Source organism: Melitaea cinxia, chromosome 21, assembly GCF_905220565.1.
Source record: "Melitaea cinxia chromosome 21, ilMelCinx1.1, whole genome shotgun sequence".
In the NCBI taxonomy this organism is placed as follows: Eukaryota; Metazoa; Arthropoda; class Insecta; order Lepidoptera; family Nymphalidae; genus Melitaea; species Melitaea cinxia.
The window spans coordinates 14211912-14234369 of NC_059414.1; the positions used below are offsets into that span (position 1 = coordinate 14211912).

The 22458-nt window shown below is 37.1% G+C and overlaps 1 protein-coding gene across 1 annotated transcript in view; it reads left to right on the plus strand.

Moving 5' to 3' along the window:
- The window catches only part of LOC123663843 (EH domain-containing protein 1), a 36369-nt gene extending 16034 nt beyond the window's left edge, over window positions 1–20335 (plus strand). Inside the window, exons 2-3 of the mRNA XM_045598478.1 lie at window positions 16726–16896; window positions 18357–20335. Coding sequence (XP_045454434.1) covers window positions 16726–16896; window positions 18357–18559 — 374 coding nt within the window. The 3' untranslated portion in view covers window positions 18560–20335. The remainder of the gene's footprint in view (window positions 1–16725; window positions 16897–18356) is intronic.
- The last annotated feature ends 2123 nt before the right edge of the window (window positions 20336–22458 follow it).

Sequence of the window (22458 nt, forward strand, 5' to 3'; positions counted from 1 at the left end):
TTACTTCAAAAAGAATTATTCGATTTGGTGCAATTGTTCTCAAGTGTGCAACATTCCGCTGATTATTTTTTTATTTACATAGAGAGTAAACTCGTTATGATATTTAACAAAAATATTACTAAATTCTTAATTGTACACAAAAATTCTGGAAGTTAATTTATTTATGACGACGACGGTAACTGCTTCCTTTACATAAACGTTACAACTGGACTGATTCGTAACGCCTTTCACTATCTTTCAAAATAAATAAATTATAAATTAAAAATATAAATCTATTTCTTGGAATATACATTGGTAACGAAGTAAAAAGTGTGATTAAGTAAACATTTTTGCTTTGAAATAATTATCTTTTTTACTTGACGTTTTTTTTTTTTTAATTTTTAGTTAAGAAATTGTTTATTAGTATTCAAAATTGCAATTCGACGTTGACCTCGATAATTGAAGAATGAAATTTAAAGCATCGCTAGCAGTTTTATCGTGTCTCTGTGTAGTGTTGCATAATTAAAAACACGAAAATATATATTTTATTACCTTTCGCTACATTAGTATCTACTGTTATATAATTAATTACAAAAATATCTAAGTAATTATGACTTTTTTTAAGGTGTCGATTTTTATAATATACAAAATTAAAATTTACTTTATAATAAGATATTTTAAATTACAACATTAGCCTAAATATACGTTAACGCTTATTGATAGATGACGGTATCCAATGGATAAGAAATTGTTATAAGTATACATGTACACGTGGAGTGCAGCAGTGGCATAGAACTAAATATGGTGTAACTGTGTCGTTCGAGTTCGCCGACAATAATGGGAGCACGACCGATACTTTCGCCGCGTCGTCGGGACCGGCATTATTCGTACACATTACTCAAATTGAATTATTATTCGAAGCAGAATATGTAACGGTCACAGCTTGAGAGCAGGTTTCCAGTTCCTGCCTCGATGTTTTTCTTATAAGATTAGTCATCAGATTAAGGAAATTCCTCCACATAAATGTCAGATTTTGCATTAGTACGAAAAACATCAAGACCCCTGTGTATCATAATAATCTGACGCTCGCGAGTTTTTCTAACAAACTATTTTTTACTGCTTTGATTAGTTGCCTTAGACGTTCGACACTATATAAAGAGCTAAAGTATGGTTGAACTACTGCCCGGGGCGACGAAGTGGCGAATACTAGCGCGACCCCATCTCGCCCCACCCAGAAGGACGACTGTTCACACGTGGTGGTTTTTTTAGCCAGTAGGACTCTGACATAACCCTCTGGCGCTAAGCGCGCCGGAGGGTATCCATGATGGATTTTCCCCACGTAAAAAAAAATGGTTGGCATACAGCACAAGGTGCAAGGCTAACTCCATTATGTTATACTGACATGCTCCAGTCAATCCAAAAATTCTCCGCTGGGCTCCCCTACCAATAGTTTGTAATGATAATCTCGCTAATTCAAAACTAATGATACACATAGCTGATGCTATTAAATTGCCGGAAGAAATGTGCGAATATCAAACAGTAGCTTACGTAAAATTATCGCGTGCGAGTCGAGTGCCTTCTGTCAGTGTGTAGTTGTTGTTAATGTATCCAACACACTACTAACTGTACCTATATTAAAACAGGGTTTTACTGTAGTAGGGTACAGCAGGAAATATTCTGCTCAAAATCTGTAACAGTCTGACTGGGGAAGCGCCATAAGCATTACAGAAGATCACAACTAAATATGTTATTATTTCTCTCGCTTTCAAGTAAATTATTGTTCGTGTGATGAGTAAGGTTTTCTGAGCTCCTGGGGAGGATTGGTAGGGTCGGCGACACGTTTGCGATGCTTCTGGTGTTGCAGGCGTCTATAGCCGGTAATCGCTTACGATCAGGGCCGCACGCTTGTTTGCTGGCCTACTCACATTAAAAAAAAAAAAAACAGTTCCAACAGTCTTGCGTGTTTTTTCACTTATACTGTTCATCATAATAATCAACTTTTGCATTTTGTACAGACCTCATACTGTCGGTAGGTAGGTATTATATTTAATATTTAAACTCGTAGGTGCATTTTTAAATAAAAATATTTTTTCTATATTGAATTAAAATTGGCTATAGCCACGATTTTTTCAGTCAATCCCTACGCGATTTTTATAACCGACTTCCAGAAAAGAAGAAGATCCTCAATTCGGTTGTATTTCTTTATGTATGTTACTTCAGAATTTTTGACTGGGTGGACCGATTTTGATGATTTTTTTTTTTAATTGAAAGGTGGCACGTGTCATTCAATTAATATCGGACTAGTACTTTTCGAGTTATATCTAATAATGCGTATTTACTTAACAACTTTTTCGTCGACCTACGTTGCATTACTTGTCGATGTAATTGAAGTCGGTTTTTTTAGTTTACGAGTAAAACTAAATTATTCTAATATACTAAAATAAATATAAAATGATTATCATTCATTAAGTAGATGGGTGAAGTTCTTCTCTTGTTCGGATCTGCTACTATATACTTAGAAATGAAGAATTCGCTCTGCAGTGAGGTAGTTACATGTTGTTTCGTTTCGGTTGCCAGACATTTTGCTGTAGTTGTTAAGCAACTAGCTGATGCGTTGGCAGTGGCTATTGTATAGAACATACGGAAGTTTGTCTAGGTTGTGTTTGTCTGTGTCTGTGTTTCCTGACTACGACACGGAACTTTCAACCTGCAGGGAATCTTTTTGGAAGTATCGTATTATTACTAATTATTGATAATAATGTTTAATGTCAATAGTATCTTGTCTTCGAGGATACGTGCGCCAATTAATATCAGCTTAATTCGAATGTCGATGGTTTTAAGTTTCTCTTGATTGCTCTCACAAATGTCACGGCGTTAATGATTGATCCAGATATTTACCTCTACGTTTACTCGAAGGTTTTATAGCCCATTAACGAGACAATGCTTTGAATCGCTACATATCACGACTTGTTATATAACCCTGGAGTATATTGTATCGATGAGTGAGTGACATACATCCATTGGTATTTAAAATTGTCGAACGAATTCCCGATTGGTCTATTATGTGCTTGTTTACGGAGGATATGCTACAATTAACTTTGCGCTGGCCCATTGTCCCGTGTCCGCTGAGCGGTCACGCTGCGTGACGTCATTGAGTCTCATCTCGACGGCCATTGTTACCGACCCACTTGTTCTCAATGACTCGCATTGTGCCGTTGCGGTGCACCCGCCGCTGATATCGTTTGTTTCTCTTTGTATCACGAGATTATTAACATATTACGATGCGATCGTTAACAACGTTCATTTTTGTCGAAAGTAATTCTGTGACCGATCTCTCTGTATCAATTTTGCTTTTATGACTTCGGCACTTCTATCTTGTCATCAAATGTTCCTTCCCTGTGCTGTTAACTTTAATTGAACTCGATCGTTAGTATAAAAAGTTTCATATAATGAGAAATAATTGTAGTAACACTTACAACTACAGTTTCACCTGGCGCGGAAATCTGAAATAAAAAAGTAGCTAGCGATAAACCCATAGAGCGTGATAGTTGGTCGGAAGTGCGATGTGGGGCGCGCGCGCGCTGAATTCATCGGGCGCTGGATCACCATTTACAGCGGCGATTATCGCTGCAAACGGTGCCTCTTCTGTTTCGACGTTTTGCACATTAAGGCTGTTCGATGTACTAGTTTTGTGACTTGGTTTCATATTGTTTCTTTATACTGTATCGTTTAAATTGATGGGAATAAAATAGTTTGGTTGCATACGCCAGGCAAAATATCAAATCTAAGTCGAGATTTCAAAAGCAAAATAATTCTTTGATTTTTAATGAATAATTTGTTTATATGAAGCTCTCATCGTTTCTGAATTTAGATTCTGTTGAGTATAAGCAGCAAGAAACTAAATATTTGTTCTTTTAAAAAATTAACTACCTATTAGCAACTTAAACTGCTCAGGTTAAAATAGGTAGTTAAAATCAATCGTCCCATAATCCCCTACTGTATTACACGTAGCTTTTAAATTAAGAAATAACAGTATTACTCGTTTGATAGGACACAATAATGAGATGAAAGTTTTTAAAAATTAATTTCCTCAAACCAATGAGGCGTATTTAATTTTCAAAATGGACTCAATGTCCAACAATAGTGTACCGTGTCAAGGTGCATATTAATCACAGTAAAACGAATAACTCAAATGAGTCACCCGCGCCGTGTGCTCCACATGCCGATGTGTGATTGTTTGATTGTTTGCCGCACATTGCACATAACTGTAAACTAGATTCCTAGATTCCGAGCGAACATCGTATGTTGTAACATTTTTGTTCATGTGTTAGCACTTTGTCGGTTACACAAGTTATTTTAATCACCGCTAAAAAAATGTACGTAGACACACACACATACACACATACACAGAGAGACACACATAAACACATTCATGATCACATTCACACACATATAAAGCGCAATTTGCATATGATTTTGTGTCATATTGTTACCGTTTGTATGAAATCTTACTTTAAAGACTTGGGAAGTTGCGATTTATTCCCACAAGTATATCCAACGACTTATATATTGGGAAGACTCAGTCTCACTTATATTGTAATCAGATTTCATGAATAAATTTATTATTATTATTTTCTAATGTCAGACCTCCCGTGACCATGGTCGCTAAAGTATCCGAAACGTCGGGCGTGTAAAAAAACCTGACAAACCGCGATAAAATCCAAAAAAAATTGTTTCATTATAACGATCTGATCTAATCTGATGTAGCGATATCTCATCTGATCTGATCTGATGTAGCGGGTGTCTGTGGATGTTGTTTTCACTTACCACCAGGTGAGACAACAGACCGTTTGCCCCCTCTTCTATAAAAAAATAAAATATTTTTTATTATTATTATTCGCCACATTAAAATTTACAACTCCAATTAAAATAAACATACTTAAATAATATAATCTGTCCAGTAGTGTTATTTAAATTTTATAGCGATCTCTTTCAAACATAGGAATATTTATAGGAATCAAGTGACATAAACATTATAACAATGTGGTGTGAAGAAGTCCTACTTATAATATTGTTATACAATAAATGCTAAAGTTTGTGTGGATCTATGTTACTCTTTTACGCAAAAGCTACTGGACCGATTTTAATGAAACTTAATACGTAGATAGCAGCAGATCTAGGATAACATAAAAATATAGGTAAATATTGTAATAAATAATAATCACATTTGTAAATTCATATCAACCGCTCTGGTGTAGTGGTGCGTGTATTCGCCTCAAACACCGACCCGCAGTGGAGCGGCGTGGTAGACTAAGTCCCTATCCCTCTACACGGAGAAAGAGGCATAAGCCCAGCAGTGGGATGTTACAGATTGAAGTTATTTTCGAGATTTGTTTATTCAATTTTGGTTGTTTTTGAAGTACAAAATAAGTCGTTCTTTTTAAAGCATCAATGCTAGGATGTGTCGGTTCGAATTCATTATTTCTTTTTGTCTTAGAAAGCAGGAAAACAGTTACCGTATCCGTCAATTAATATCAAAAATTATCTATACAAATAAATAAAATTGAAGTGTCTGTTTATAATATTAAAATGACCGCTTTTTACTAAATTCATTTGGATGTATACACGATACATTTACCAAACTAATATATATTTTTTTAATTTTTGGCTGTCTGTCTGTTTGTTTGTTTGTTCCGGCTAATCTCTGAAACGGCTAGATCGATTTTAACGGGACTTTCACTGACAGATAGCTGATGTAATATGGAGTAACTTAGGCTACTTTTATTTTAGATTTTTTTTATTTTTATTTTATTACTGCGAACTGAACAATAATTATTTTGTTCAATTCCACGCGGACGAAGTCGCGGGCACAGCTAGTTAAAAATACAATTATAAATATAATCCTAGTTTTTTTCATTTACCAATACGAGACAAATTGAGAGAACGAATCGAAAATAATAAGCGTACCGGCTCAATTGATGCGTCAAGTAATAATAAATACAATTATTGAGCGGTACACAAGAGCAATATAAAAATACAATTTGATTTATTGTTTCACGCAACATTATCAATTCAAACATATCTCGTTTCGACGAAGATAAAATAGACTTCGTATCTTTCACTATGTAAATACTCGGCTTAAATACATATTTGATAGTAGCTACGTACATACGGTACATACACGTAGCAGTGTTACATGGTTATATATTAATGAGTCATAATCATCGACTGCTAAGGATGAGAGTTCTATGTTGTTAGCCACAAACACACACACAAATATCCAGACCACTGCATAACACCTGAATATCTATTTTTATAATTATAGCCTATATACAAGTTTTCATTTACAAAGATCGAACTTACGTCTAATATTTAGTACGATTATATAATGAAACATTGTTGATGAAAAAAAAAAAAAAAAAAAAAAAAAAAAAAAAAAAAAAAAAAAAAAAAAAAAAAAGAACTTACGTCTAATATTTAGTACGATTATATAATGAAACATTGTTGATGAAGGTAAAGGTTTCTGTTATAGTTGCAAAACACATAAATATGTATATAACAAGCACATAACCCCCAGTGTTAGTGGATCAAAGACCTCGCATTATCTGTAAGAGCCAATGTCGCTACTTCGTTTAAATGCGGGCGTCGTTCATTTGTTATCTACAAACATATTCGTGTTAATTATTCTATGGATATTCATGTCTTTTTTATGATATTAAATTTTCAGTACTGTTACATGTGTTATCACCTATATTGTAACTGATAAAACAATCCCTAGATCTAATGTATGTCGTGGGGCATCGGCAGAATGGAATAGTGCCCCTCTTAAGTACCAAGTGTCGTAAGTGGCGACTAAGGTACTCGGAGCGAATCCCCGCCGACGAGTCAGGTCCTGCAACCGAACCAGCTCCACACGTAGCGACTTGTCGTTCCGGTGGGTCCCGCTGGCGAGGTCGAGAGGGTGGTGTAGGCAGTGGGAAAACCTGCACTTCCTAAATTCTGTCAAACCCAGGCAAAGCACATAACATCGGTGGAGAGGACACTGCGCCATCGCAATCTCGAGAGCGGTGAAACCAACATGGATTTACACTGCCTAAAACATCTGTAATAGATGTAAAGGCAAATAGATAGATAGATGTGAAGATGCAGTGACACAAATGCTGCTCACATGCATTTATTCTAAATGTACTATTATTTGGTATTATAAGAATAAAATGTTCCTCTAGTATTGCATTTTACAAAAACAGCCATAAATAAACTGCTCTATTGTGTCGACGTCAGGGAATGCCCGTGTTTGTGAATGAATGCCCTCTACGAGTACGATCGACCACAAACGACACCGCGGCTAAGGACCGGTCCTTCGACGCGTTCTCGTACTGTACACTGCTCCGTGTCTTGCATAAGAATGACATTAATACACAAAGGAATGTTTCACATTTCTTATGTCGATAAAATATTCATTCATTTGGATTATTGGTTTTCGATAGCGTCAAAGCACTATAGATGATTTGACCCGCGTGGGATTGAGAAGACACTAATAAAATTGGTCAGTGTGGTCGAGATTACAATCTAAGTAGAATAAAAAAAAAAGTTAAATTTGAATAATGCATTCATTTCGGGGTTTGACTTATTGTCTGCATCGACCCATCATTGCTTGTTTTGTTATTTTCGATTAGCCAATCAGCTAAATCAACAAGGTAATTTGTCTTTAATCCAGCGCGTTGCTAGATGATAGATCGTCAACAAGAGCAGTGCTAGAGGAAGAAACTCATTGTCTTAGACTACACACACTACATTGTATATGACTTAGTATTCCCAATTTAAGATGCATTTGTTCGTTTTGTATCCTCCGAAACGTTTTCGTCTAATTACACTCTGTCTAACTAGACGTAGAAGTTCGCAGGAGTCCCGTCGAATCCGAAGTGTTAATTAGTAAACATTATAGTTGGAGTTTATCCTCGTCCGTCGGTTACTTTCGAATCATTTTCTTTTTAATGCGCAGGCTAAAAAACCTCGCCGTGTGTCACTTCCGCGAACGCCCATTTCACTCGCCACGTGCTTGGCTTATCAAGTACCACCCAGACGTTGTTTTTATTACTACTGTTAGATACAATAAAGATGCAAAATTCACTGTGTTTGTATTGAAGATGCTATTTGTTATAATTATCGGTACATAAAAATTAATGAGAAACTTATGTACCTATGTACGTACACGCATACCGTCCAAACGACTGCATTAAATTGCAACATAATAATTAATTGCGTTCGTTATTAACTAGAATGTGTAAGATAACATTAAAAATAATTCAACGATCAGCTAGTAATTTTTATTTATACAAATAAATAAAATTAGAGTGTCTGTTTGTAATATTAAAATTACTGCTTTTTACTAAATGCATATACATGGATACACGGTACATATACCAAAAATGATGTTTTTTTACAATTTTTGGCTGTCTGTCTGTTTGTTCCGGCTAATCTCTGAAACGGCTGGACCGATTTTGATGGGATTTTCACTTGCAGATAGTTTATGTAGTAAGGAGTAACTTGGTCTACTCTTATTTTAGAAATATTTTTATTTTGTAACTCTGCGAGCTGAACAATATTTTTTGTTTTAATTCCACGCGGACGAAGTCGCGGGGACAGCTAGTAATTTAATAAAATCCAACTCATTCCATGTCAATTTTCTTTCGTAAAGCGCTGAGGTGCTGTATCTTGGTACCTCCATATTTTTGTTCGACTTCTAAGAATTTAATTGTTTGCGATTTTGTTATTGTACGGATATTTTCAATATAAATTCGTGTTTATTGTTTACACACGCTTGCATATCAACTAACACGTTTAGCAGTTATTTACAGTCGATGAAACCAATCGACCTCCGTATATTTTCCATCTGATACATGGATACAATCATCTGTGCTGATTCTGCAGTATTCATCGCCTTTAAAAAAATGAATTGCATCAATCTTATTGAGATAATTTCTACTCTAAATTTATGATAACAACGACCGTGTCCTTGCGACCGCTCCAAGGCCGCGGTGTCTTGTCGCGTGGCCGCGGCGCGTGGGTGACACAGGACGCACATCCTCCTTAGCGCGAGATACCTGTATCCTGCGGACCTTGGCTGACCGTTCTCAATTTTGCTGCGGAGAAAATTGCACCTCCATTATATCCTGGCAAACTGCAGCCACTTCTGCCATTACAACCTGATCTTTTGCGCATTCTAGTTCGAATACTCTGTTCAAGATAAATCTCTAAAATGGAGGACCTTCATGGTCTGTTTATATCAACTAACGGTAATTTTTTTTCGTTTCTGTATTTTGCTAACATGTATAAATCATGTATTTTGAATACCGAACAAGTGGCAAAGGTTTGAGGTTGACTTTTTTGTTTTATGACCGCTTTATCGACATAACCCAATTTACGGTATATATCAATGTTACAATAGAAACGGTCTGTGAAAGGGCTTCGCCTTCGATATGTTTTTATATTTAAGTAAATTTATTTAATGTTGTACTTGTATTAGATGTATGATTAAATATACATTACCCCTGTTATGTATACAAACGCAACATACGTTTAATTGCTATTTATATAACGCATAATTGTTACGCCGTGCGTAAGCTACTTATTTTATTCATGGAAAGTAGAAAAATTATAAAAGGTTATTATCGTTACTTTAATTATCATAAGTGAGTCATGTTTACATTAATTATGACGCTCCATACATGACAGTAACAAAATTTTTATTAGAACTATTTTTTCTTTTTTAATTTTTCAGTGAGATAATTAGTAATTTTTTTTTTTGTTTTAATGAGTTAATTAGTAAATTGTGTTGATGCAGACATAAGGAGTAATAACTAAGTTTATACGCTTCAAATGCTTTAGTTTGAGGTTCTAGGTTCTAAGCGCAAGAGTGCAGTCCAGGCGAATGTGTGCACTAAACGCTAGTTGTCGGCTCGTCGGGCGGAGCGCGGCTTCCTACACTTTCACTGCGCCGCCTCGCTGCGATCTACATTACTCACTCTCTCATTGCGATTACGTGACTAACGTCCGAGAGACCGGCGGCGGCTCTCGACGTGTTATTATCATTAACAACTGCTACTACGTATTTTACTTAATGTTATATTACTAACAGCTTGATTTGCTGACAAAAATAAGGTATAAAGAAATCAAAATATTCGTTTAACGATGGGTCTGAATTCATTTTTAAATATAATCGTTACAAGTCGTATCATTATAATGAAACGATTTTTTCGGATTTTATCGCGGTTTATTAAGTTTTTTAGATGCCTGACCTTTCGAATACTTTACAGTTTTACACTGTACTCACAGACAGTCACACTGTGGTCACGCGAGGACCACGGTTACTAACTTCATTATTAACGTCATATCTTTAACAATCTGTATTAAGTCCAAGATAGGATTGTAACTCTGTATGAAGTCTAAGAAAAATGATTACGTCGTAACGAAAAGAACTGAAAGACGTAATTGTAATATGATGAATAGTGAAAGTAAAACTAATAATTTTCAAACTTAAGTAAAAGAAAGGCTTAAGGGTAACAAACTCAAAGAGCCATAGTACTTTTTGTATATTTTGCTAAAGAAAAAATCATCTTCAGTAATTCAGTACTCATAGAAGTCAGTTTGTTCTCTATGTTTTGTAGTCTCAATCACCACATTTTCACCATCGATTGCAACGCGTGACAGTCGCGATGCATTCGATACCATTATTGCAATTTGCATGCGATGTGCAATACTATGTGGCTCCGAGCAGTTTCAGTTGGAACTCCAAAACCGATTCGATTCGCTGGAAACTACTAGCGACGTGGACGAGATAACCGACAACGTGGTGAAGACGGTGTGTACACTGGGTCGCAGGCACTTTCCACCAACAAAGCCAACGAAGCAGTCCAAACTTTCTCCCGAAGCCTTGGATCTGATGCGGCAGAGGCGCGAGTTGCCGGCTGCTTCGCCAGAACAGAGGGCTCTTTCCAAGAGGGTACGGAAAATTATTCGCCGAGACCTCCGCTGCTCAAATACGAGAGAGGTTGCTACTCTGATTGAGCAGAATAGGGGGTCCAAAGTTTTCCAAAGACCATTGGGGAGAAGCCTTCTTGCGAAGCTTAAAACAGCAGATGGCAGAACCGTCTGCTCTCGCCCTCAGGTCCGAGAAGAGGTTGAGAATTTTTATGGACAGCTGTACTCGTCGAGCGCACGCAAGCCTGCGACTTGGGACACCGAAGATCCACGGGCACCATTGTTGCGCCATTATTCGGAGTGTATCCCGGACTTCGAAGAGGATGAGATTGGTGCAGCGCTCGGGCAGCTTAAAAACGGAAGGGCCCCGGGGGATGACGGAGTTACCACTGAACTCCTTAAAGCCGCAGGGCGACCTGTCCTGAAAGCCTTGGCAAGACTATTTAACGCCGTCATCCACCGAGGTACCACGCCGGAGGCGTGGTCCAGGAGTGTGGTGGTGCTGTTCTTTAAGAGAGGCGATAAGTCTCTGTTAAAGAATTACAGACCGATCTCACTTCTGAGCCACGTCTATAAGCTGTTTTCGAGGGTTGTTACGAATCGTCTCGCCAGAGGACTCGACGAATTCCAACCACCAGAGCAGGCTGGGTTTCGAAATGGCTACAGCACCGTGGACCACATCCATACTGTTCGGCAGATTATCCAAAAGACGGAAGAATATAATCAACCGCTGTGTATGGCATTTGTGGACTACGAGAAAGCCTTCGACTCCGTCGAGACCTGGGCTGTCCTGGACTCTCTGCAGAGATGTCATATCGACTGGCGATATATCGAAGTACTAAAATCTATGTACGACGCGGCGACGATGACCGTTCATGTCAATGACCAAAGAACAAGACCTATTTCCCTCCGGCGCGGGGTAAGACAGGGTGATGTAATATCACCGAAACTGTTTACCACTGCGCTAGAGGATGTTTTTAAGACCTTGGATTGGGGGGAACGGGGCATCAACGTCAACGGTGAATTCATCTCTCACCTTCGTTTCGCCGACGATATTGTCATCTTTGCGGAGACGCTGGATGAGTTAGGCCAAATGCTGGCCGGCCTAAACGAGTCCTCCCGACGTGTCGGTCTCTGTATGAACTTGGATAAGACGAAAGTTATGTTTAACAACCAAGTCATACCGATACCGGTATCGGTCGATGGTACCCTTCTCGAAGTTGTTCAGGATTATATTTACCTAGGCCATACTATCCAACTAGGCCGCAACAACTTCGAGAAGGAGGCCGATAGGAGGATTCGGTTGGGCTGGGCGGCGTTTGGCAGACTTCGTCGAGTCTTCACTTCGAAGATTCCGCAATGCTTGAAGACAAAAGTTTTCGAGCAATGCGTCCTGCCTGTGTTAACATACGGAGCCGAGACGTGGACACTGACCAAGGGACTGGTCCACAAGTTTAAAGTCGCTCAACGTGCAATGGAACGGGCTATGCTTGGGGTCTCTCTCAAAGACAGGATTAGAAATGAGACTATCCGCGAGAGAACGAAGGTAACCGACATAGCCCACAGAATTAGCAAGTTGAAGTGGCAGTGGGCTGGTCATCTGTGTCGCAGGACCGATGGCCGTTGGAGTAGACGGGTCCTAGAGTGGAGACCGCGTCTTGGCAAACGCAGTGTGGGACGTCCTCCGAGCCGTTGGACCGACGATCTACGTAAAATTGCCGGTGTAGGCTGGATGAGGATTGCGGAAGACCGGGATGTGTGGCGCGAACTGGGGGAGGCCTATGTCCAGCAGTGGACTGCGATAGGCTGAAGTGTGTGCAATACTTGCCTCATTAGGTGTACTATCCTCTTAATTACCGACTTAACCACACTCGCACCCAACCATACTTCATACCTGTTTCGTATCGAGTGCGCTGACCTCCCTCCGGCACGTTGCTCTTACAACGCGAGTTTACTAACATCGCAGAACAAAAAATCTGGGTCATATAACATAAAATTTAAGGAATTTCAGTAGCTATACGCTTAGTCCGAAAAGGTAGTTGATACAATGACAATTGTAAATTTGTAAGCTCTTACGCTAGCGGTCATTTTCTCTTTTGTATTAAAATTACGCGTTGAACAAATTGTGACCGGCGGAATGTTCGTTAGATGTTATCGAATACATATCCGTAACCGATCCGAAACAATTGTTTCTGATAATTTCGGACGATAACTGAGTACTTAGTGTCTGTTTTATTTTGTACTGCTCTGTATTCTCAAATAAATATGTATTTTATTTTCTTTTGATATCAGTAACAGCGGACCTCAGCTAAAGAAAAAAGTATTGTAATATATTTCTCTTTATTTTGACGAATAATCTTGTATTGCATAATACAGTCTTATTATATAGCGATAAATTATAATGTTATAGAATTTATATTAAGCTGCAGCTATTTTTATCTAAATCTTTTGTTTCGATAAAAATACACCGCGAAACTATAAGATTAAATACGTAGAAGATAACAGAAAAAAAGTGTGCTAATTTTTTATTTAATAAAATTCATCTTGACACGGTATAAATAGGAATTTAAATTTACTATGATAGTCAACAATCATCTCGTTGACGCCTGAAACGCAGCGCAACGGGCGAGATGTGATATGCACAATTCAACCAGTTCCTTATCTGTATCACATATTATACTGTTACACAACGGACGATAAATATAAATAAATAAGTAGTTGTCTGAACTTCTGGGAACTGTGAATAACTATAGACTGTGGACGTATTCAAAATAAAAAATGTCTATATTCAAGTAGGTTTTGAAAACACGTTTACTACTGCTAAATCACCAACGCTTAAAACAGTTGTAACTGATAATTCTATACAAACTGTTCTGGATTTGTTGGCAAAAATTGATAAAATTAGTAGGTACAGTACATTCAAGATATTAGTTTCGCACGTACCAATATTGTTTTAGGACATTTTGTTCATCACTCTAATATTTTTAATGTGGTATAAGAGAAATCGAAGGTAGGGATGTGAAATTTCGAAAAATAATCGATTTACTTAGAAAAATTTCGGCTCATTTTTTTTTCGACTTAATTAAAAATAATCATTTATTATATAAATCGATTGGTTTTTCACGTCCCTAATCGAAGATGATAAATTTCTAACTGTATTGAAAGATTGATGATATGACGAGATTTGGAGTTTGAAGAGTTTTATAACTTTTACAAAATTTGCAGTGAAAAAAGTTAAATTCTTCGTTTAAGCTAGTTTTATTAGGCGTCTTGTCTTTGACATCTCATCTCAGTCGATGAATTATACTGTCAGTGTGGTAAGATCACCACAACGACAGAATGACGCGTGTCGTACCGTTCATTGATTATTGTTACAATAATAGATATCGAATCGCCACTTCCTTGTTGTATGTAAGTCTCAGACCACATGCGCAGTAGTATACGAGTACTAGTTGTTTATCTTAATTCAAATAAAAGATTTAGTAGCAAATAGCTGTCGCTCTTTGTAACAAATATCATAATTTGATTTCAGAGGCCTTTTAGAGATCTGTGATACTAATAATGATAATAAGCGCTTTATTTACGAAACATACAATACAACACGATGAACATAAGATAATAATAATAATAATAATGACATTTATTTCGGGACTAGCCTATATAGTGTTAGTAACAATGTTTCTTATAACCTAGTGTTAGTACAATAACAGACAATAATATAATTTTAACTGAGATAGGGTACAGCAGGAATTTCTTGCTCAAAATATGGAGCAGCCCGACTAGGGTAGTACCTCGACCTTACAGAAGATCACAGCAAAATAATACTGTTTTCAAGCAGTATTGTGTTCCTGTTGGTGAGTAAGGTGACCAGAGCTCCTGGGGGGATTGGGGATTGGGTCGGCAACGCGCTTGCGATGCTTCTGGTGTTGCAGGCGTCTATAAGCTACGGTAATCGCTTACCATCAGGTGAGCCGTATGCTTGTTTGCCGACCTAGTGACATAAAAAAAAGACAATAAATTTAAAATAGTTCAAAAGTGATAAAAATTAGTACATTAACAAAAAACTAAATATAATAACCTCTAGATTAGTCGGTACCGGTAGATATTGTTAATGATAGCCACTGTGAACTGTACCATTAAAAATGCTAATAATTATTTAGTGAAACACCGTGACCGACGACGGCCTTCTGTTTTTACTTCGATTCATGGAGCGAAACCCACTGACCTAAATGTCCTATTGACAAATAAATAGAAACAGTTTCCTTTTCTATAAAAACAACTATCGATGTATTGAAAAATGATATTAGTTCAAGCGAACCTTAAAATTGTCGAACTTTATTTACATCACTAGCTGCACCCGCGACTTCATCTAAATCTCAAATAAATTCTGAAATAAAAGTAGCCTAAGTAACTCTTTATTACATTAGCTATCTGCCAGTGAAAGTCCCGTCAAAATCGGTCCAGCCGTTTCAGAGAAAGCCGGAGCAAACAGACAGATAGACAAAATTAAAAAAAAATGTTATTTTGGTATATGTACCGTGTATACATTCATATGCATTTAGTAAATAGTAGTTATTTTAATATTAAAAACAGACACTTCAATATTATTTATTTGTATAGATCATAGATCAAGTAAAGATGTATAGATTTGAGGAACAAAACCTTGATAAAGATTGTCTAATATCATCATCATTACAGCCTATACAGTCCACTGCTGGACATAGGCCTCCACAAGTTTACGCCAAAAATAGCGTGAACTCATGTGTTTTGCCCGTAGTCACCACGCTGAGCAGGCGGGTTGGTGACCGCAGTACTTACTGGCTTTGTCGCACCGAAGACGCTGCTGCCCGTCTTTGGCCTGTGTATTTCAAAGCCAGCAATTGGATGGTTATCCCGCCATCGGTCGGTTTCTTAAGTTCCAAGGTGGTTGTGGAACCTTGTTATCCCTTAGTCGCCTCTTACGACACCCACGGGAAGAGAGGGGGTGGCTAAATTCTTTAGTGCCGTAGCCACACAGCACAATCTGTCTAATAACATATTTAAATTTAAAAAAATAAAACGATTCCTTTAAATGCAACAATTGGTAAGGGACGGAGGCGGTGCGCTGAATGGGGCGACCTTGCGCTGATCCCAGATAAGAGTGCGACCGTTTATCTGTGCTGTGGTCGCTTCACCTCCGAATTAGAGGACGCGAACTGTGTATCATATACAAATATTTAGACCTACTGTATGTATGAAGATAATGAATGTAAACAGTTCGGCCGATTCATAATAAATCAGATTCTTCGCTACGTGTAAATTATATGCAAAGAATGATCTGACTTTACAGCTAAATATTTTATACCTAAGTCCTTAAAAAACTGATGTTATGATAACAAAGTTATTTGTGTGAATATTTTAGTGAATTAGCCTAAAGTATAAACTACATGCAACCAAATTAGTCATCCTTATATCGCTATGTAGGATTATAATCTAGACTAATACGCTAGGTCTAAGGATGTGTGAACTTGGCATTGGCGCGGGTCACTAATCACCGCTAATTACTTTAGCGTGCACTTCTATCACCCATTGTGCCGTACACAAAGTATTGTGCGGCTGATTGCATTCTGCAATCCTCTCGATATATATATATATATATATTCTTGTAATAAACTATCAAATAAAAAAAAAATATGATTAGTTATTCTTATGTATGTAAAGATTTTTAATAGTACCTAATGAGTTAGTAAAAACAACAATTAATTCATTTTTACTCGTACATTCCAGGTGGCGCGTTCGAAGGCGTAGAAGACCAAGTATCGCCGTTTGGCTACGGACGCGGCGAGGGCGTGGACGCCGGCCACGGGGACCCGGAGTGGATATGCAGCAAGGAGAAGCCTCAGTACGACCAGATCTTCCAGAGCCTCAACCCTATCGACGGGAAGGTCACCGGCGCCGGTATGCAGCTCGCACGCACACAAACACTCGCACGCATTCTCGCCACACACCCACAGCTCACACACACTATGACCATAGACTCCGCGCTACAGGCTCTGCTCTCCTCCACACAGAATTGTTCCCAACTAACAGAACTCTGCATGCTGTTCAAAAACCAAAAAAATCAAAATGATGACGATAAAAACTTTGATAAGATCGCCGAAGCTCTGGCGGTGGCGACTCAAAACAACAGTAACATAACACAGTTTCTGATTAACGAATCCTCAAATACTTCAAATTTGTCCCAAGCTGTTTCCATCCACAGTTTGCACGATTCAGTATCTCACGATTCTAGAAATGAGATCGGTGACTCGGCTTCGATTAGACCTCACTCTACAAATGTGATAACTAATGATAGTAGCGATTCAGATAGTGATTTCGGAGAATCGGTCCCTATTATTAAAATAATCGATACTAAGGAAAAGGAAGGTGGGGTTTTGCAATCGTTACAATTTTCTATTAAATTTATATCCTTGATGTTGCTAAATGTGATAACGATAACGATAACAGCTGAATGTATGTTTATCTGCTTGGTTTATATATTTACCGGTAAATATTATATCGAGTTTAGAGTGCCTAAATCACCGGAGACTTGGATGGAAAAAGCTCGAGAACTAACTTTTGGTCTCGATGAGGATATTGTACAGATTCGTTCAATTTTTCAATTGTTTCGTCGACAAAACGTTCTCGACATATTGAGGTACCTCGAGACCAACGCGAAAAAGGAAAATTTTTGAAGATTATGTTTGAGGTCTTGGACTTTGGCTTTATGGTACATTTATTCTTCTCGAGCGTTTGCATGCTATGAATATGTTCGGGCTTGGTGATGAGTCGGCAATCGACTGTATTATTTTTGGTTTGGTATAATGGTAGAGATCGATGTAATTGTTTAACATTTATTTAATTTTTCTAAGCTCTAACCAGTCTTGCTATAACAAAAAATGCCACCAATATATTCCTCTTAATAATAACGAAAACAAAATAAAACCGATTACTTGTAATCGTGCTGTACTGGGAATTTTCAAACCGCAGATTTTTACAATTATATAACTTTCCATAACCCAATTTTTCTTTTACTAGGTGCTCGTCCATTTATTACGTTAATCGCAAAAGGGGAGAGGGATTCAGAAAAAAAAATATCTCAAGGAGGGGGTGGGGATGTAAATTTGTATCACGGTGCTTAATTTTCCATTTAATCAGATTATAACTTGTATTTGAAGACAATATTCTGGAAATTTCTATATACTTATAAATATACACGATACAGTAATTTTTGGGTATTTAATCTAAAACATCACCACATATCACCGAGGGTTGGTTAGAAAGTTGCTAAAAACACACGTGAATAATGGACGACCACCTAGTTAGAGGAAAATTATCGGAGAATATCGGCGAATTCAGTTAAAAATTTTGTCCAACAGCGGCAAAGACGGAGATGGTGAAGTCGAAGCTACCGAACTCCGTGCTCGGTAAGATCTGGAAGCTGTCCGATATCGACAAGGACGGGTTCCTGGACGACGAGGAGTTCGCCCTCGCCATGCATCTCATCCGCGTCAAGATCGACGGACACGACCTCCCCGCGGAGCTACCTCCGCACTTGGTACCGCCCTCCAAGCGCAACTGAGCCTTGAAAACCCTTGAAACTCTTGGAAACGTTATTCGCGACCTAATCACGTACATATATTTTGGTCACGGGGCTCTGTTTCATTTGTAAAAGACAACACCCGTATTGGATTTTTCCAAAACAATAAAGGGTAAAAGACTACTCGTAGTCTTGGGTTTTTGTTCCTGACGAATTTTGATGAGGCTTACACTAATTGTTGAGTGTCTCCACCACAGAGCCCCCTTCGTTGAAAACGTTATTATCAACCTAATTACGTATATATTTTGTTCATGGGGTGAAGGGCCTCTTGATTATTAAAAGACACTTGTATTAAATTTTTCCACATATATATAAAACCAGATTTTTGGCCCCGATGAATTTGGAGCTCGTCACAGACAAGCTCCGTCACTAATCGTCAGGCAACAGTTTAAATGCAGCTTCACTATTTGTTTTGAGAAGTTTCTTCAAGGCGTCTCAATTGTACGTAAATTATGTTAAACGGATCCATAATTTTTTATATATAAATGAAAACGCGCAAATATGATGTTCCAATGTTTCCCGAGCTACAGCTTCGTCCTACCGTTTGTATTGAAAGTAAATAATAATTTATTGATATTTTATTTTGTTGTTTTGGTGTCATTTTTCTATCAGACCCTTAACCTTTAATACAAACATTTCCACGTAATAGCTAAAAGACATTAGTTAGATTTGGTATTCGTGTGGGACCCATCCATCATTGTGTGCTTTATTTAGTTTTAAGATAGTTTTAGCTTCCCGTTATATTTTATTTTGGATGTGATTTCATTTCGCTTTGCGATATGTGTACGAGGGCGGAGCAGTAGCTTTCAGTCAGTTGCGAATATTTGCAACAGAATCAAATGAATTCGTATTCTGGCGCTCGATGGAAGCCGATGTGCAAAATACCAGTGACACACTGCTGCAGTTTGTATTAAATTATCAAAGAGAAAATCTTATGAGATATCTATAATTGTATACATTATAGTAATAAATCTTAAATTGTTATAACGTTTTTAATATTTTAGCTTTATGACTTAATTTATTGTTGAGGCGAGACTCGTTTGGTGCTTCAATTTGTTTTTTTTTTTTTTTATACGCGTTGTATCAAAAAAAATATATTTTTCTTCATATATTTAAGTACATTTTTAAATTATTTTTAATATAAATTTATTTAAGGTCACGTATGTTATGCATGCTTCTTCATTGACATTTAATTTTAAAAATTATACTTACCACGAGTTGTTCCTATTAGTGATTTTCTGGCTTAACAATAATGATCATTAATTTTACATTGTAGATAAATTTATACAATAAATGTTGCTAAATTCACCGATAAAAACTCTTAGTTTTAATTCCACATCTCTGTGTACTTAGTCACGTAGGCCTGTCACCAGAAACAGTTAAAATTTTCTGGCATTTCTAGCATTTATTTAAAAACTTATAGTTCATTGTGCAGTGCCTTCGCTATAATTAAGAAATGTTCGGTCTCCAAGCTTCGACGCAGGTCCTTGTAATCTGAATGAGTTATTACGCTGGAGGTTCACTATTTCAGGAAAAATGTATGTAAATATGGAATTTTGGAAGTGTTACAGTTTTTGGAATGTACTTTACTGTCCCACGTCCAGTCCTGGCATATTAATGTAAGCAGCCAGCACTGGATGTGGAGCGGGGTAGTTTTACATTTGCTACTTTGTGTACATAAAATAAACAAGAATATATAATGTAAATGTATTTATCATAAATTATACACAGAGTGTAATAAATAGTTAAGAAATTTCAGCATTTCGTGTTTAATTCAACCTTTTTTATCTAACATTTATCGATATTATCTACACAAATAAAATTGAAGTGTCTGTTTGTAATATTAAAATAACCGCTTTTCACTAAATGCATATGGATGCATACACGGTACCTATACCAAAATATCATTTTTTACAATTTTTGTCTGTCTGTCTGTTGTTCCGACTAATCTCTGAAAGGTCTAGATAGCTGATGTAGTAAGGGTAACTTGGGCTACTTTTATTTAAGAAATTTATATGTTTTATAACACAGCGAACGCGAAGTCGCGGGCACAGCTAGTTGATAAATATAATCAGTGTCAGATACAGAACACGCGAAAAATAATATATCCCATAAAGTATATAATACCATCACGTATATTTCGTAACATATTTAGGGGACATATACGTGTGCTCACAATCGGGGGGAGGGGTCCAATGATATCTCACCAAATCTCATTTAAACCGAGGGGGGAATAATCGAAAATCTTCCTCAACTTCAAAAAAATATAAAAGATTACAGATAAAACAAATATATTTTGAGTGTTTATTATGCCCGCTAAAATAAATCTCATGACTATTAAAGTTTAAGTTTTTGCTTTGAATTTTATTTAATTTAAATAAAGTAACTGTTGTATACCTGAACAGTTATTATTTTCCCTCAATCTCTGTTATCGCTTCAGCCTGTAATATCCCACTACGGGGCATAGGCCTCTTTCCTCATGCAGGAGAAGCATCAGAGCTTAATCCTGGTGGATGCTGCTCCGCTGCTCCAATGCGGGTTGGCGGATATATACCTTACTATGAGTAACGATCGCTATTAGGTGTACATGATAACAACCGGGACCGACGCACTATAGGAAAATCGCGTATGTTTTGTCTCAAAACTCTGTATCGCAGTCGTTTCAAAACTAAATGAGCTGTAATTTTGCACACATATTCTTGTATGTACAAAGTTTAATGGAAATAATTTTGATTTTGAAAATTCTGTTTATTAATTAATTTAAGAAATAAAACTTAAAAAAATACATGCATTCATATCATATTCATTCATTCATATTGAAAAATAAACAAAATTTGTCTTTTTTTGTAATTTACATAAAATGGAATAATAGTATCAAACGAGAAAAAAAATATGTACAAAATTCAGGGAGCTCCTACAGATTTTCGTTGATAGCAAGAAGGGCCTTGGCTTCATCTAAAAGTTCTTTCGATATTGTTTCTGAGGTGTTTCTCAAACTTGATATGTATGGATCAGAAGTGTACAATAAGGTATGGAACACGTCTTCATTGGTAGCCACTCTTGAACACTCTCTAGAATGATGAAATCTCAACTTTTTGTAATCTTTATTTCGGGATTCTTGCGCGTCTTCGGACAATTGTCCGATAGGTAAAATAGCGTAGTACTCAATGATTTTTTTCTCCGTTAATAAGTATTTTATGCACGGACGAAGGCATATAATACCATTATAAATATTTACGTACAGTTGGGCTGTACTATATGCGTATTCACCGAACTTTTTTGAATTAATAGCCATTCCAGATGACATAGTTTGTAGTATTATGTACATTCGTCTTATAAATTCTACGTCTACACCTGTAATGTCTGCAGAGCAAGAGTAATTCTGAAAAAATCTCCGAGCTGTGTTTCCGTCATTACTATTTCCAGTGCCTTATCGAGATTTATCGACATGCAGTCCATTTCCTCCCTACCTCGCTTTTGTACCAGTTTTTTCTTTTCGTCTTTGTTTTTTTATTTGCAGGTGTAGTAGCTGACCACTTTTCAAAAGTTAAGTTATAAGAAATGTGTAAGATCATCTCCATACTCCTAATCCAAGCATGTAGTGTTGAGAGTCCGTATTGAAATGAACTTTCGTTCACATCTCGTGTCCTAACTGCCTCTAAGTTATTCATTTGCCGAGGATTAGCACCACAAACTGTACAAGAAGCGCTCGAACGAGTCTCAGTTAAAACTTGTGCCACTTTACCATCAATCATGGTTATAAATAGGTCATGAGTAATTTCGATTACCTCACCATACTTATTTATCAGGGAAGGAGACAGATTTTGTTTTTGATTGTTGATATTAGCCACAACAGACGCGGTTTTTCTAGGAGTTTCTTT